This window comes from Pinus tabuliformis, chromosome 4_1 (genome assembly GCF_031772625.1).
Source record: "Pinus tabuliformis cultivar Carrire ecotype Pingquan chromosome 4_1, CPIR1, whole genome shotgun sequence".
Lineage (NCBI taxonomy): Eukaryota > Viridiplantae > Streptophyta > Pinopsida > Pinales > Pinaceae > Pinus > Pinus tabuliformis.
This window is the reverse complement of record NC_142303.1, coordinates 759,176,051-759,194,770: the sequence shown is the minus strand read 5'-3', so window position 1 is coordinate 759,194,770 and position 18,720 is coordinate 759,176,051. Positions and strand designations below refer to the sequence as shown.

The window sequence follows — 18,720 nt, the reverse complement described above, 5'->3', positions numbered from 1 at the left end:
CGGACTGTACTTTGGTCGGCAGGGTTAGAGGTAAGCTATATACATCAGATTTTCTTCAAGGCTGGGGTGAAAAATGTTTCACGGCAGATAGACCTTTACAGTTCGAAGCCCTAGTATTAGCTAAAGGTTGGTTCAAGCTCAGATTTGCAGACAGAGAATCGGCGGATTGGGTCCTTCAGCGAATCTGGCACATTGATAACATACCAGTGCTGTTAAAGAAATGGTCTCCTTTATTTGATGCTATCAAGGAGCGCACGGATGTGTTTCCTGTTTGGGTGCGTGCTCCGGGTTTACCTTCATTCCTATGGACCGAGGAAGTTTTCAAAACCATCGGTAATAGGTTGGGGGTGTACATGGATGCGGATATGACTTTCTTGACTACGAAAAATAGGGCAATTGCGCGCATTCTGGTCATGCTCAAACCGAGTGGGGGCCTGGCACAAAAGATTAATCTACAATTCAATGAATATGTATATGAGCAGATACTAGACTACGAACATCTGCCATTTAGATGCCATTGGTGCCACGAGTATGGGCACATGGCAAAAGATTGTCCACATAAGAGAAGAAGGAGACATTTCCGAAGGACAACAGCTCACAGAGAAAATGCTCAAGAAGATGTTCAGATGACGATGGAGCAGGATTTGCCGGAGTCGCAAGAACCAATGAATCTGGTGGCTGAGGAGACAGAGAAGGGACCAGCGGATGAAAGCGAACAATCTAAGGAGACGGCGGTGGAAAATGCCAAAGAACCGGAAGATGTGGAAGGGTTCGTCGAGGAAGTAGCTAAAGAACCAGAAGCCGTGGAAGGGTTCGTAGAGGAAAAAAATGCAAATCAAGCCCAAATCGACGAATCGGAGAAGGGTAAGAGCTCAGGGACTCCTACTTCCTCTTTTATTTCTCATGAGCATCCTTATGTAAAACATAATATTGCTTCCTCATCATATAAAGAGCAAGAAAATAATAATGTTGAAAATTTGGATCACTTAATGTTAAATCCGGATGTGGAAACATTAGCTGAAACCTTACCGCTACTGGACATAAATTGTGAAGAAAAATGGCCTCCTCTCTCTCTCCCTGTGACCCGGCCTCCCTGCCCCTACAACCTGAGATCTTTGGGTGGGAATCAAGAGACTCAGGGGTCTTTAGGCGGTCTGGGAATGATACATTCACAGAACAAATCCAAAAACAAACGAGGACGGAAATCTGATCTGTCCAAGGCGAAACTAAAAGCAAAGATAGATGTTGCAGACGGTAAACAATATTCCATCACGGGGGTTCTTAGAGCAGCTCATCCCCCTGAGGGTGTTATCAAATGATTCTGACATCCTGGAATTGCAGAGGTTTGGCCAGCAAACCTAAAAAACTGGCCTTGAAAGAATGGATATCCAACTCTAAAGCAGATGTTATTTTTCTGCAAGAAACTCTGGGGAAGGCTTATGAGATTGAATCTATGCTAAAGTCCCTTCTGCCTGGGTGGGCATTCAGTGCTATGGATGTCTTTGGACATTCGGGGGGCATTGCAATTGGGTACAAAGAAGGGAGGGTAAAAGTCCTCAATAACTGGGGGATGAAGAATGTTATGGGAATGGAGTTAATATCCCCAGACTTTACTTTTCCCATCACCATAGTAAATATCTATGGGCCATGCCAAGGCAGGGAATCCTTCTGGGATGAATTGATGTCAAAATCTGTTATGAAAGCACCAATGATGATAATGGGAGGTGATTTAAATTTTACTATGGGCAGAGCGGAAGCTTGGGGACCATCGGCGAGAGAAGATCCTCTTACAGATTTTTTCCATAATCTCATCACAGAGAATAATTTTATAGACCCTTCCCCGATCAAGATAAAGCCTACTTGGAGGAATCGAAGGATAGGAGAAGACAGGATTGCCAAAAGATTAGATCGGTTCTTGCTATCGGACTCTTTATCCACCAATGCTCCTTTGATCAGACAGTGGGTTGAGGAAATAGGGAATTCGGATCATTTCCCGATTTTCTTAGATATATCTATTCCTCCTCACAAACCCCCAGCCCCTTACAAATTTAATCCTGCTTGGCTCCATGATCCAACTTTCAGCAACCTGTTTAAAGAAACTTGGATTCACCCTGATCACAATGCAGGCGAGGAGAAAAGCTTTTTGTTCATGGAAAATTTAAAAAGATTGAAATCAGCTACAATTTCCTGGGCAAAGGACAGAAAACTGAAACAAAATGAGGAGTTGATCAGTATAAGGGAGGAGCTGAAACAGATGGAGGACTTGGATTCAGATGGATACTCATCACAAGACTCTAAGGATAGAATTCTTCTCTTGGAGAAGCAGCAAAACAAAATTCTTTTGGAAAGGGAAGAAGAATGGAGAATTAAGAGCAGGGCAATTTGGCTAAAATCTGGGGATGAGAACACTAGATTCTTCCATAATTTTGCAAAAGGAAGGAAATCAATAAATACTATATGGCACCTTAAAGATGAAGAAGGGAGAGATGTTAGGTCCTTTCCAGAGCTTTCTGGTTTAGGGAAAAGACATTTTCAAAACATTTTTGCAGATCAGGGAGAGGCTACTATTGTAGAAGTCTTTAAAACAGTGCAATGTTTTCCTAGATTCATTGAGGAAGACAAAGGTGAAGATCTTATAATTCCGGTCACTAAGGAGGAGATTGAAGCAGCTATGAAGCTTATGGGCAAAGACAAAAGTCCAGGCCCTGATGGTTGGACAATAGAATTCTTTCTCCATTTTTTTGAACAAATTGGAGCCGAGATAACTGAAGTAGTTGAAGAGTCTAGGCTGAAAGGAGAAGTCTATAGACCATTTAACTCAACATTTATTGCTCTCATTCCAAAGAAGGATGAGCCAGAAAGTTTTGAAGACTTCAGACCAATTTCATTGTGTAACTGCATTTACAAGATTATTTCAAAGGTTATTGCTCTCAGATTAGCACCAATCTTGTCAAGAAACATCTCAATGGAACAATTTGGGTTCTTGGATGGCAGACAAATCCATGAAGCCATAGGTGTCGCACAGGAGGTAATCCATAGTGTCAAGCTGAAGAAAAAGAAGGGAGCTGTTATCAAAATTGACCTCTCCAAAGCATATGATAGGATCAGCTGGCTCTATCTACGAATGCTTCTAACTCATGTGGGCTTCAGCTATCCTTTTGTCAGCTGGATCATGGGGTGCATTTCAAATGTCAGCTTTGCAGTTTTGGTCAATGGAGCTGCCTCTTCTTTCTTTAATAGCCAGAGAGGCCTCAGACAAGGGTGTCCTTTGTCCCCTCTCCTGTTCCTCCTTGTGGCTGAAGGGCTTAGTAGACTGATACATAAAGCCAGAAGGGAGGATAAGGTAAAAGGTATTGAGGTAGCAATCAATCTCTACATCACCCACCTTCTTTTCGTTGATGATATATTGATTTTCACTAATGGTAATTACAGCGAATTAAAGGAGATAAAATGTATTTTTGATCTTTTTCTAAAAGCTACTGGAATGCAGATAAATTCTGGGAAATCACAAGTTTGTTTGGCAGATATTGACAGAAGGGAAAGAAATCAAATGTCTGATCTTTTTCCTTTCCCTAGCCAACCTCTGGATGTTCCATTCAAATATCTGGGTTTTTGGTTAAAGCCAGATGCTTACAGAAAAGAAGACTGGAACTGGCTCATAGCAAAAATTGAAGCCAAAATATCTCATTGGAGTTATAGATGGTTGTCCAGAGCTGGTAGGTTGACACTTATTAAATCAGTCTTGTTAGCCATCCCAGTTTACTGGGCTGCCCTAACTTGGATTCCTAAAGGTGTAATGGAGAAAATCAGAAGAATCTGTTGCAGATTTTTATGGGCTGGCTCAAAGGAATCCTCGGGTTTACCATGGGTGGCATGGGACAAAGTGGCCAGACCAAAAGAGTGGGGAGGTTGGGGGATTAAAAGACTCCCTGAGTTCAGCACCTCGTTAGCAGCAAAGTCAGGTTGGCGACTTATAACTATAGAAAACCTGTGGACGAGGGTGGTAAAAAGGAAGTATATAGATCCAATGCCTTTGGAAGATTGGATTCGGAGTCAGAATAAGAAGGCAAAAAACTCTTCAGTTATTTGGAAGGCCACGGTGGATGCTTTCTCAGTGATCGAGCAAGGGTTAGCATGGAAAGTGGGAGATGGCAGACAGATCAGGATTGGAAGAGACCCTTGGGTTGGGTGTAATGAAGCTTTTGCTTTATCACCAGGGCTTCTTCGACATCTTGATTCTAAAGGTATTACATCAATAAATCAGGTGGAAAGAGTTGGACAGTCCACTATCTGGGGACAGGCTTGGAAGGACGATGAAGAGTTAGGGTTAAATGCTAGATGGAAGAATGAATGGGCAGGCTTCATCAAAGAACTAAAACGATCCAATGTCAGGATAAAACAGGAACCTGACCGTTTAATGTGGGCTCACAGCAAAACTGGGGGGTATTCACCAAAAGAGGGATACTCTTTTCTATTAGGAAAGATAGGATGGGGAGCCCCGGATTGGTGGGCCAAAGATATATGGAAACTCAAAAGCCCTGCCAAATCCAAGCTCTTTCTATGGTGTATTCTAAGAAGGAAGGCTCCAACTTGGGAAACACTACAATCTAGGTTTTTAGCTGGTCCAGGGCGATGTCCCTTGTGCAAATCTGATGAGGAAACCACAGATCACCTTTTCACCACCTGCTCTTACTCAAGGAAGATATGGGAGGAGGTCACTGGTTTTCTCAAGGTAAATGCACAGTGGGGACATGATCCGCTGGGAGATGCTTGGAGGAAATGGTGGCAAACTTATTCGGAAGGGAATATGAGGAACCTGCCTATTATCTTCTGTTGGGGCGTGTGGCTTGCTAGAAATAAGAGTTTGTTCCAAGATCAAAACACACCGACTTCTGTTATTGCTACTAATATCACAGCCATTTATTCTGCTCTGCCTCCTCCTGAGGAAAAAAAAAAATCCAGAACCAAACAAAATAATATCATTATACAGGAGGATATCCCTTGTGGTTTCTTTGATGGGGCCTCACAAAACAATAGGGCTGGTGCAGGCTTGTGCATACATTTCAATTCCGAACATTCTCTAAGAGCTTCGGTTGGGTTGGGTGCTGGAACAAATAATTATGCAGAACTTTCTTCCTTACGATTCCTATTATGCTGGCTACATCACAAAAACATCAACTCTATTCAGATATTTGGGGATTCTCTTAATGTTATAAATTGGATCAATGGTTTAGATGCTTGTCAAAATCAAATTTTGATGACAATTGTTGAAGAAATTTTATTCCTGAAGACATTCTTTTACAGGTTCTCACTTTGCCATATCTACAGGGAAAGGAATGAAGAAGCAGATCAGCTATCTAAGGCTGGTCTACAACAGGATCCGGGCAGCTGGGAGATAGAAGAGATTCGTCAGGGGCAGTCTTACAGATCAGATCAGCCCCCATATGATCAGCCATAGTGATCTCAGTATATAGCTTCATTTTTGTCGGCACCATTCACAGATTATCTTTCCACTGTTACACTTTTTGTATATATTTTTCCTTAGTAGTATACTCTTTCGGCAAGTAGATCACAGTTTACAGTCTTCTTATTATAATTTTTGTTACATTACAAAACATTGGAGGTCATACCTTTTTTGACTGTAAGGGGTTGTTTTTCCTTCTCTGAAGGAGACCCCGGGTTTCACATGATACTTTGCTTTTTGGATTTTAATCATCCTCCCGGGAGGAAGACTACTACAGGTTTACAATACAGCAGAAAAGCTCCCTTATGGTTGAGCAGTGAATGAACACATGAGCCCAGCATGGCTTTAGAACAAATGTATGAAAACTTTTTATAAGATCATAATAAAAAGTTTTGCTTTTTTCCCCGGAAAAAAAATATATATTCCATATTTTATTAATAAGAAAATTAATAAAATTATTATTATTAAAGATGTATACATCTATAAGGGTGATAGGAGGGGAGGAATTATTTGTAATTTTGAAAAAAAAATTGTTTCCAAATGCTCTTGGGGCTTAGTACAAAATCCAATGATCAAGTATAAATGTATGGTCTCTTGATGAGTCTATCTCTGGCCCATGAAATGAGAATTTCTAATTTAACAATCTTGGTCAACTCTCTTATCATTATTCAACATCTGATCAATGGTTCTTATCCTAAGTATAATCTCCTTAATCTTCTCCTCAAAAGGATAAATTGTGCTTTGGGTCTCTTTTCCTCTAAATCCCTCTACCATATCCTTAGAAACCGAAAAACAGAGGCTAACTGTTAAGTCAATCTATCATGCCTTCTAGAAATGAGTCAAAAGGGTGTTAATGGTCATAAGGACAGACACATTATTCCCTAATTCCCCTTATGATATCTCCCTATCCTATGTTACCCCTCCCGCACATCCCTTATGTGAATAAGCCAAGACATAATGTACAAATAAAAATCAAACTTTTAAATGCCACTTAGGTTGGCTTTGAGACACATGATGAGAAATTGAAGCATTCATGGTAGGTTATATTAAACCCCCCATGCTTCTCTTGGTCCAATAAAAAGGAATACACCTTGTTATGATCCACCACCCACACTATGATGATTTTAGCAAGCCTGAACATGCATCACCTTAATTATGATTCAATGGGTTCCATGTGGGAGAACAATTCCTCCAAGGTTAAATTGCAAGTTTGGCTCGGATCTTCATCCATCTTCGTTGGCATAGTTTCTCAGCAATCCCCTCTGCCATCTTGCTTCTCTCGAATTTTTGATCTTTGCCTCACTAAGTTTGTCATGGCATTAGTTTCTATGAGTACCAAGAAATTATATAATGAGCCCTAGGTGAATTCAAGCTTCCTTTTCATTCTAGGGACCAGGCCTTGGCTCCAGCATCCCTGTTGTTTAGTCAAGTGGAGGAGATTGCTCACGAGGTCCCTCTCTGAGAAGACCATCAACAAGGCCAACACCAACAATAGCGGAATCAACAACAGTGGCTTGGGTTTCAACTGGGTTAAGTATCTCCAGGTTTTCCTTGAGTTCTTGTGCTCTGGTTTTATTCAACCTCTCTTTCCATATGTTAGGATTCGCTCTGTTCTAGATACCTTCAACGATTTTGGGTCATGTTGGAATCACAACTGACCAACCAAGACCACCCTTTTTTTCTCCCTCCTCTCAGTGGGTCCCTACTACCTAGTTTTCAAATTCTCTGGCATCTCCCTGCTTACTCCTGTCTCCCTGAGCTTGGCTCTTTAGTCCTCTACCAACAAATTCACCACAATTTTATTCCTAGTACCATTATTTTGTCTTTGGCCACCTTTCAGTCCTTTATTGTATCTTGGATCCCTTGTGAAACCTCGGGCATCCTCTCCTTGTGCATTATCTTTGTTTCCCCTTCGACCCCCCCCCCCCCCCCCCCCTCAACGTGTCAATTATGTTGTCGAGTACCGAAAGCTCAGCCTCATTTGAGAGCTCCACTTGCAATGCATGCAGAAGACACTTGGAGGCTTTACAGGTGGAAAATATGGACTTGTAATGAAAAATAAACCAAGAAGATAACTTTCTTATTTTCATCAAGGATGAGCTTCAATCTCTAAAATTCAATCTTTCCTGCTTGGAGGATGAACTCGATTCCATTCAAGGTCATCTTACTAAACTTAGGTTAAATGGCAATGCCCCATGACAACATGACTTAGCTAGTTCAACTCCAAAACATGTTTATGGCAACTAGAACTTTGACTTGAATAGGCTTGTGGATGAGGTTGTCTACCTTCCTTTTTAATGGGTTCTTTTTGCAAGTTTACACTTTTGTTGTCTCAGTTTTGTAGACTTGTCATTGTAATCATGTTCCTTTATAATCAATATGTTTTGATAATCAATTCCTCTGTGAAATACTTTTTGAAACTAGTGCAAATATAATGACTCTCTATTATATTTTGATGTGATTGGAGGCAAAATTAATGCAATCTCTTCTCATTGATATTTACAAAAAAATTTGTCTTCAGCTATTAAGAATAATTCTGAATAAATTTTTTTATATATAGATAACCTTTCATATATCTCACATAAAAAATTAACAAACTTAATTAAATTATTATTATTAAAAAAAAAAGCATTCATTAAACATATTTTTAACTATGATTTTAAATATATAAATATCGATATTTTACAAATATTTATTTATAATTTAATAATTTAAACGTTTTTTTAATGTTAAAGTAATACAAACATAATTAAGTAATATAAAGTAACTTATTTATTTATTCATATGATTACTGCTGCAACTTATTGACATTTTGAATATGAATATATACTAAATGAAAACCGTCCCCTTTTATAAATACATTCGGATACAAATATATTAGGTTTCAATTGAGAACCGTTGTTTTCATCATATTTTACATTGAATTTTAAAGAGGCTGTACTTAAAAAAAATAGCCATATAAGCGATTATACTTAATTTAGTTTTATGCTTAGAACATAGTGAGACACTAATAATTTGCATAAATTATGGTTCTTTTTTATAAGATTTTAGTTTTGGAAAAAAAACAAAAAAAAAAAAAAAATTAAATTAAATTAAATTAAAAGAAGTTATTTTGATTTTTTACTATTTTATTAAAATTAATATCAATTTTTAATATTAGGTCACAAGTTGCATGTAACGAGGAAAATGAAAAAAATAATGGAAAATGAAGAAAATAGAGGTTTCATTAATAAAAAGGCTTTTGAGGATCAGTTCAAAGACTTTTTTCAGTTCAGTTTTGGAGCTCTCTCTCTCGCATACTCTTGGACACTTAGAGTTTTCTTAGAGCACTCTTGGAGGAGTGTGGCATACTTGGAGTTTTGTAGCAAGAAGGCAAAGGAAGAGTAGGAAAGCTCAAGAGGACGTCGGGAACAACAACTACAGTGGGTTTTGCTTGCAGGTACTGAGTTGCATGTATGTTTTCCTCACTAGTTTTGGCATGCATGGCATATGCATGTGGTGTATTGGTCATGATCTGTCATTGGCATGGAAGATTGCCTAGATTGATAGTGGGATTTCCTAGCCTTGCCATTTCCTAGATAGTCATGGTGTTGTGGGTTTATTTCTTTGTTTTTCTAGTTGGTTCTCATGTTTCCTTTAGCTTGAGTTGAGTTACTAGTTCCTAGAAGCCGTAGTTGGACAAATGCTCTGGAAGCCCTGTAACAGCTTAGGTTGAGTTACAAGTCCTGGAAGCCTTGGTTGGACAAACGCTTTGGAAGCCCTTGGTGGGTTGAGTTATTAGTCCTGGAAACCCTGATTGGACAAACGCTTTAGAAGCCCGACGACAACTATGGGTTGAGTTACTAGTCTTGGAAGCCTTTGTTGGAACAAACGCTCTGGAGCCCTAGAAGGCTTGGGTAGAGACCAATTTGATGACAATTTTATGATGTCCGACCATGAGGTGGAATCAGTATTTGATGGGTTGAAGTGGTTTTGCCTCTGGAAGCCCTGAATGGTTTTGATTGATGTGTTCTATGAGATCCCACATTCATGCTTGGAATATGGCACAAGGGCGATTGGCTGAAGAGATATTTGGCTTAGCCATGTCTATGGTTGGGTGGTTCATGGAAGTCCCACAACTAGTTGGCCTTTACATTAGTATTATCAGGTTATTTTTCCTTGTTATTTCATGAGTATTATAATGGTTTATATGTGGATTATATGGTTGTTATTGCCTTGGTATTTCTACTGTTATTATGTTGGTAATGAACATGTATTATAACAGTGCTTATATATGGATCGCATCATGCTTTTACTTGTAAATGAATGAACAATATGTCTATGGCCTAATAGATGGAATTGCTAGTGATTCGCATATGAGTATAAGACCCCTATGCTCAGGTCTATTGTTTAAACCTACAGATTACATATTTGTGACATGTTTGACGAAATGCCAATCATGGCTAGTAGGGGTCCAATCAAGTCTTCATTCAAGTAACTGCATTTGTATCATTGTTCTGTTGTTACCTTTATGTTCTAAAAGTGTCATTTAGTTTTGGGCAAGGACCTGGGCTCGGGGCCTAAAAAAGTGGCTCAAATCCTGAAGATGCGGGCACAACACTGGGCAGAAAATTCCCCATGCACATGCATACCCATGATTTGGGAGCGTATGGAGCCTCCTAGATGCATGCTTGTCCATATCAAGGGAGCGTCCAGGGGTTTAACGGTCTAAAATTCATTGGGACCTAGGGGTTGATTGCCTGAGTGGTTGGGATGGCTCCTGGGAGTTATGTTGCTAACGTGGAAGGTTTATATGGTGTTTTTCTATCGATTCTAATTCCTTAAATGACACATAGGGAGTCAAATCATACCATAGTAACTTCTTGTCACATGTTTACCTCGGTTGGTTGGTTACTTGGGTAGATGTGGGAGGAGGGTGTTACAGAGTGGTATCAGAGCATGGTTCACCCCTCGGACTGGATGGGTGGTGTGTTGGTCATGCATTCATGTCAGTTGCATATGTGTTCCTTATGCTTGTAGTCCATGTGCTTGTTGCATTGGCATGGTGTTGATCATGGTTGTAGCGATACCACCACGTGAAGGTTGATGATGTTGTTGTTGGGATGCTTTAGTCATGAATGCATGCCAATTGTATATGAATTTGTTATGCATGGCAATGTCCATATGTTATTATGCATGCATTTTCATGGTTATGTTTATGCATGCATAATAGGTTAGATATGCATTGTGAGGTCATTGGTGTAGTTATGTCATCATGATGTAGTTATTATGTTATGATTCTAATGTGTTCACTGAGATAGAGCAGGGGATGTAGACCCTCAAAGTGAAGTTGCAACACTGGACCTCGAGGCAAGAGCATGTCATCATAGAGGTTTGTATGTTGGGCATGCAAGTATTTAAGTTAAGGATTGTTATATGCATTGTGGTTATGTGTATTCCTTTCATTTATTGATGTTATGGTTACATGCATGATAGACACTAGTTGATTAGTGTAGCCATATGCACATGTGTCGGATAGTCATGAATGATAGTAACCTGTGGTTGTATGCATTGCTATTGTTGTTTAGGTTAGATAACTTGATGATTATGTTATATGTTGTTGATGAGTATGTTATAGGTTAACTTGTTGTTATTATATGATAGTTAGCTTGATGATTAGGTTATATGTTGTTGATGAGCATGATATATAACTTCTTGTTGTTATATGCTAGTAACTTGATGATTAGGGTTATTAGATTAATATCTTCATGTTATATGTATCATACTAATTTGGATTGGTCAATGCAAATGGTTGGGTTATGAAATTCAAGTATGAGTTAATATGTTGTGATATTATGTCATACTAATCTAGACTGATTGTGCAGATGTGATTATTCTGTATGAGTGATAATTGTTTATGAGTTTATGATGTGAACATGATGGATATCATGACCTTATTTATGTTTGAGTTGATATCTTGTGAACTTACATCGTACTAATCTAGCTTGATTTTGCAGAAAAGACAGCCTCCCCGGAGATATAATAAGGGATGAGTTTTCTTATGTCATCTACTTGGTGCTTGAATGCATGATTATGCCATCTATTTGGTGCTTGAGTGTTTGGTGTCTATTATGTCATCTATTTGTTGTTTGAATGTTTGATTAATTTCACGATATGATTATGTGTCTATAAGATTGCATGAAGAGATGATCTTGTTTTAAGATGATTGTACTAATACATATGTGTTGAGACAATTGATATGTACTTGAGTGTAAGTAGGTGATAGTTGTAGAATTATGTATTATGACTTATGAATGTGAGTTGATTGTTAAATATGACATGGTTGTTAGACTTGGTAAAGGTTGATTTCAAATTAATATACATGATGTCGTGATTTGTGGAATGTGAGACTGATAGGTGTGAGTAGTTGTAAGGAAACATGCTTGGTATTAGCTTGATAAGGTAATAGTTGATGTGTTTATATAACTAACAATTGGGTGATGTGACAGTGCATAGTAAGAATCAATTGTAGCCATGTAAAGGTAAAAAGAAAGGAGTTGGGTTAAAATTCCTTTGGCTAAGGAACTGGGTTAAAATTCCTTTGGCTATGTTTGGAAACCGCAATTCTAAACGAATGAGTGCTTTCCATACAGGAAGTCTTCTTCACCTTGAATTTGTCTGACATTATGAGGATATGTGTTATATTCACAAATACGTATTTGACAGGTATAACAGTTGGTTCTATTTATATATAGATATATCAAGGGAATTGGAGTCCCTTGATACATGGCACAGATGTATTCAGTTACAAGGCAACATGCTTGTCACAACAAGATAAAGTAAGTGTATTGTTATGTTTACTTATGCACTGACAGTTATGTGTTAATGGAAGTATGATGCAAGGGATTGCATGGAAAAAGAGACTGCGACGAAGTCGATAAGAAGGCTCAGCTTGGGCTTTCCCTTGGAGGCTTTGGGAACCATGGGGATTGAGTCATGGTGTTTGTTGCTAGTCTTGTGCTTTTGGTATTTTTTTTATTTGTTTTGCTTGATTGCAGCTTTGTTTACATCTGGAGTATGGCCATACCGTTTTGTTTGCGGTGTCGTATTGTTATTGGTTTTCTCTTGCTTACTTCTTGGTATTTTCTTTTATGTTTTGAGAGTCTTGGGAATTGGTTGGGAAAAGAGGAAAGTTAGTGGAGCTTGGGGAGAGCTGAATGAAATCCAACAGGCAATGTAAGACTCAGATGATGTCGGTGCATGTATAAGGACAGTTGAAGGCAAGAGTATGACAACCAGTTAGATTGGTTGGGTCCATTGGTGTAAATGGATGATAGTAGGATAGCCATGATAAAAGTAATTAAGAAAGGTAAACTGAATGGATGTGAGGCACCTAATTCCTTGGCTATGTTGGGAATGGTTGTTCTCAATTTTGTGCATGTTGTGCATGGATAAAGGGAGTTCTCTTAACCTTGACCTTATGAGATCTAGTAATTGCGTTGTGATCATGATTATGTTGATGTCTATATATGTATGTATGTATGTATGTATGTATGTCATGTATGACAAGGTCATCATGGATCATGATTGTTTTTATGCTAATGTTTATATGTATATATGTATGTATGTATGTCATTGTCTGCCATGACCATGATTGTTTAATGCTAATATTATATGTATATATATGTATGTATGTCATTGTCTGACATGACCATGATTGTTTAATGCTAATATTATATGTATATATATGTATGTATGTATGTTGTTGTCTGACAAGGCCGTTATGAATCATTCTTGTGAAGGAATGATTGCTTATGCAAGTGAATGACATGAATAGGTCTCGGGTTCATGAGGAATCAAATGGGAAGACTAGTTTTGACAAATCTATGAGGTCAGTATCATGTGGATATGAATTGATATTATGTTATTACATTATGTTTATGTTATGGACAAGTTAGGGTGAGGGATATATCAACGAAATGAGCATGGATAAGACAATGGAAGCAAGGTTGTTTGGTAGAAACATTTTGGTTTTGGATGTGTGGTACTACTATTGTGCATATGTTGTATATGTTGTACATGTTTCATCTATGATGTTGTGCACATGTGGTGTTGTGTATGTATAATGTGTGTACATGTTGTTTATGCAATGTTATGTACAGGGTGGTACATATAGTGTTGTGAGAATATTTCATATGTAGTGTTAGGTATAGATGGTGCTATGTACATATTGGATGTGCGGTGATGTGCACATATTGTACTATGCACATGATGGATATGTGGTGTTGTATGCATATGGTGTTGTGCACATGTTGGATATGCAATGTTGTGTACATAGGGTGATATGTACATGTTGTATATGCAGTGTTATGTACATATGGTGTTGTGTGCATGTTGTACATGTGGTGTTATGTACATATGGTGTTGTGTGCATAATTGTACAAGTGGTGATGTGGGCATGTGGTACCGTGTACATGTTGTACATATGGTGTCGTGTGCAGGTGGTGTTATGCACATGTCGTGCATATGGTGCTATGTACATGTGGTGTTGTGTACATGTCATACATGTGGTGTTGTGTATACGTTGTGCAAGTGGTACGATGTACATGTGGCAATGTGTACACGTTGTGCAAGTGGTGTCGTGTACATGTGATGCTCTGCACACATTGCACAGGTGGTACTGTGTACATGTTATACATATGGTACTGGTTTTCATGTGGTATTGTGTGCATGTCATACATGTTGTGTTGTGGGCATGCAGTACTAGGTATGTGCATTATGTAGTCGTGGTATGGTGACCTAGGTATTCATTACGGTTGTACTATGTGTATGTATTGTGTTGTGTTATACATTGGGTGTAGGTGTATGTGTTGTATGTCTAGTGTAGGTGCATATATTGCATGGTGGTGTATTTCGTGTGTATTTGTATGTGTGTGATGAACTGTGTGTGTGTGCACATGGTTGAGGAGAAGGAAATGGGTGTTTTTCGGGTGTGGAAACCGATCTGATGTGCATACAGAATAAGGACAAAGGTAGAAACTAAGGATTGATTAAAGGATAAGTATCAATATTTTATTTCATTTTTATTATGCATGTAATTTATGATTCTCGTCTATGATGATTACATGTGATCTATGATTCTGGTTTATGATGGTTACATGTGATTTATGATTTTGATCTATGATGGTTGTGTTTTGATCTAACCTGATGTGATATGTTTATACATGATGATTTGGTCAAGGATGCTATTTTGACCTGTTGTGATAGGAAGAAAGCATAATTGCAAGTGTACCTTGTTAACGGGCCACCAATGAGGTATGACTTGAAGTTATTTCAATTTATTTTAAATCTAATGGAAGTTATGTGCTTCGTACAGGAAAGCATGGGAAATGCCTGGGTTGGGTGGTCGAAACTGACAGCAAGCATTAGAAGCAACAACAAAATGAATTGGAACAAGAAACAATATGCTAGTAAAGCATTCAGAAGTAGGGTCATTGTGGGACATTGGTACCCAGTAGTGTCCATTGATTGTCATGAGCATGTTTTGAATGGTATGATGGTTTTAAGGTAGGGATATGCCTTAGATCTTGGACCTTCTGATGAGAGGAAGCCTTGCCGAGCGATGGACTGCCCAGGATGGGGGTGCCAATAGAACTTGGAAGGTGTGTGACTGCACAAAAGGGGGTGACCATATTTCCCAAGGGACTGTGTAGCAGAGAAGGGAAGGCCATGGATATATTTTCTTTGGTCATTATCATTTCTAGATGGAATCAAATGCACATTAAGAGTGTGCCTTAGAACAATTAGTCGGTAACTATTCGCTGAGAGGACAAGTGGAGCAAGATTATAACGCTGGACATTGGATTCATATTTGACCTTGCAGTGGATTTTGGACTTCCTGTGAAGGAGGTGAATCCTGGTATTACTTTGGGGGTGGAGTTGTGAGCCTTTGGATTCCCTTATTTCAAATGCAGGAATCATATCCTTTTATTTGTTGGTTGAGAAAATGTGTAAATGTGTATATGTGTGTATTATTGTAAATACTGTATCGAGTTGAATTTATAAATCTCCATACATAGTATGATTATTTTTCTAGGTGAAGCAAATGTGTATAAGAGTATATGTGGTTGTTATTGTAAATACCATAATGAGTTTTGTTATAAAGCTCTAGTAAACGACATGTTTGTCATGTTTTAGTAGATAGTCATTGTAAATATTGCAACGATCTATGTTAAAACTCCATGGGTAGTATGTTCTATTTTCAGCAGTCTTGTTGGTTATAGGTGTCATTGAACACCAAGGATGGTGTTCCCCCAAGGGGGAGGGTTTTGTAATAGCCGTGGGGAAAATTCCATGTAATAAAAGTTAATAAAGGCAAAATAATAACCATGGTTGATGGGACACGTATTCCAAGCTAAATTTTGGGAAAACGCATAGTGATGGGGATCACTAGTGATTGATTAATGGCTAAGGAAATTGGCAAAGGCAATGGCAAAGGTTTTGGAAAGGAAAAATGGCATTTTGGCACATTTATTTATGAAAATAATGGAAATTGGGAGAAAAGGGAGGTGAAAGGTCATAGGTTACATGTGAGGAGTAAAATGAAGGAAAATAATGGAAAATGAAGAAAATAGAGGCCTCATTAATAAAAATGATTCCGAGGACCAGTTCACATACTTTTGTCAGTTCAGTTTTGGATCTCTCTCTCTCTATACTCTCTCACTCATACTCTTGGACACAGAGTTTTCTTGGAGCACTCTTGGAGAGTGTGGCATACTTGGAGTTTTGGAGCAAGAAGGCAAAGGAAGAGTAGGAAAGCACAAGAGGACATCGGGATCAGCAGCTAAAACGAGTTTTTCTTGCAGGTACCGAGTTTCATGTATGTTTTCCTCACTAGTTTTGGCATGCATGACATATGCATGTGGTTTATTGGGCATGATCTATCATTGTCATGGAGGATTGCCTGGATTGACAGTGGGATTGCCTAGGCTTGCCATTTCCTGGATAGCCATGGTGTTGTGGGTTCATTTCTTTGTTTTTCTAGTTGGTTCTCATGTTTCCTTTAGCTTGGGTTGAGTTACTAGTTCCTGGAAGCCCTGGTTGGACAAACGCTCTAGAAGCCCTATAACAACTTGGGTTGAATTACTAGTCCTGGAAGCCTTGGTTGGACAAACACTTTGGAATCCCTTGGTGGGTTGAGTTACTAGTCCTAGAAGCCCTAGTTGGAAAAATGCTATGGAAGCCCAACGACAACTATGGGTTGAGTTACTAGTCTTGAAAGCCTTGGTTGGAACAAACGCTATGGAGCCTTGAAAGGCTTAGGTAGAGACCAATTTAATGATTGTTTTGTGATGTATGACCATGAGGTGGAATCATTTTTTGATTGGTTGAGGTGATTTGGCATGTGGAAGCTTTGGATGGTTTTGATTGATGTGTTCTATGAGATCCCACAATCATGCTTAGAATATGGTAAAGGAGTGACTGGATGAAGGGAGATTTGGCTCAGCCATGTCTACAGTCGGGTGGTTTGTGGAAGTGCCACAACTGGTTGGACTTTACATTAGTATTATAAGGTTATTTCTCCTTGTTATTTCATGAGTATTATACTGGTTTATATGTGGATTATATGGTTGTTATTGCCTTGGTATTTTTTTTGTTATTATGCTGGTTATGAACATGTATTATGACGATGGTTATGTATGGATCACATCATGTTTTTACTTGTAAATGAATGAAAAATGTATCTATGGCTTAATTGATGAAACTGCAGCTAATGTGTTGAGGCATCAATGCTTCTTAGCAATTCTCAGATGAGTACGAGACCCCTATGCTTAGATATGTTGTTTAAACCTGTAGATTACATATTTGTGACATGTTTGACGAAATGCCTGTCATGGCTAGTAGGGGTCCAATCAAGTCCTTGTTCAAGTAATTGAATATGTATCATTGTTCTGTTGTTACCTTTCAGTTATGAAAGTGTCATTTAGTTTTTGGCAAGGACTTGGGCTCGAGGCCTAAAAAAGTGACTCAAATATTAGAGACGCAGGCACAACACGAGGCATAAAAGTCCCTAGAAACATGCATACCCATGATGTGGGAGCGTTTGGAGCCTCCTAGATGCATGCTTGTACATATCAAGGGAACGTCAGGGGGTTTAATGGTCTAAAAACTCAGTGGGACCCAGGGACTGATTACCTCAGTGGTTGGAATGGCTCCTAGGAGTTCTGTTCTTGATGTGGAAGGTCTGTATGGTGTGTTTTCGTCAGTTCCACTTCCTTAACTAACGCATAGGGAGTCGAATCATATCATAGTAACTTATCGTCACATGTTTACCCCGATTGGCCGGTTACTTGGGCAGATGTGGGAGGAGGGTGTTACATGCGCATTCCCAGAATTGGATCAATTCCCACCTTAACAAATGTCCCCGTTCCAATCTCACATTGAATATTTTCCATAATCCAATTTTTTATTTTCAGAATACTATTCTAGATGCATGATCCATTCTTTTTAGACACCATCCCAAACTTCTACCAACCCACAAAAGACTGATTTTTCATGCATTTTTCCTTTATATTAGTCTACCATATCTTTGAACCATAAATGGCCTTCCAAAGATTCTTAGATAGTAGAGCCCAACCAAATATTTTTAAGACTTTTAAACCCCATCCACCACTATCCTTTGACTTAGTAATGTCACCCAGGAATACCAAATAGATATTTTACTGCCCCTTGCCCCAGACCATAGAAAATTGGAAATGATGGCATTGATATTTTTAATGGCCTTATTGGGAAGCATAAATAAATGTATCCAATACACTACAAGGTTCTGCATAACCAACTAAATGAGGATCATACTTCCCTCATCGATAACCATCTGTGTTTCCAAAGTGATAACCTGCACTCAATTTTTTTAATTATCCATTGCCAATCCATAATATGGTAACAATTTGGCTTTAATTTGTGGCCAAGATAGGTGAAACCATTGTCCAAAGATGAGGTCCCAACATCATAGATGTGTGCGATCTCAGATATGACCTCCTATTAATCAGAGGCGTGGATGAGTAATGATTTAGTATTATTCATAAAAAGACCATAAGCATCCCTGGACTTTGAGATGATGAGAATAAGATCTTTCCACTGACTTATGGATACCTGTCCAAAGATAAGTACATCATCAACAAACATTAGATGAGTTATAATTACCTTCTTTCTGACTTGAAGTCCAAAAAACCTTTTGTCGATCTTTGCCATGAAAATTTTCCTGCTCATCCCATTGA

The 18,720-nt window shown here is 38.6% G+C and overlaps 1 protein-coding gene across 1 annotated transcript; it reads left to right on the top strand.

Moving 5' to 3' along the window:
- Window positions 1-1,315: 1,315 nt before the first annotated feature.
- On the top strand, window positions 1,316-5,458 carry LOC149178375 (uncharacterized). Its single transcript, XM_089422065.1, has 3 exons — window positions 1,316-2,920; window positions 3,491-3,716; window positions 3,954-5,458. The coding sequence occupies exons 1-3, from the start codon at window positions 1,316-1,318 to the stop codon at window positions 5,456-5,458; spliced, it is 3,336 nt and encodes a 1,111-aa protein (XP_089278191.1).
- Window positions 5,459-18,720: the final 13,262 nt, after the last annotated feature.

What these genes read in the sequence shown, in the direction of transcription:
- LOC149178375 (XM_089422065.1), top strand. Translation starts at nt 1,316, where the DNA reads ATGATTCTGACATCCTGGAATTGCAGAGGTTTGGCCAGCAAACCTAAA. An exon ending in TTTACAAGATTATTTCAAAG is followed by an intron (nt 2,921 to 3,490) that starts GTTATTGCTCTC and finishes ACTGGAATGCAG; the next exon opens with ATAAATTCTGGGAAATCACA. An exon ending in TAGATGGTTGTCCAGAGCTG is followed by an intron (nt 3,717 to 3,953) that starts GTAGGTTGACAC and finishes CCTCGTTAGCAG; the next exon opens with CAAAGTCAGGTTGGCGACTT.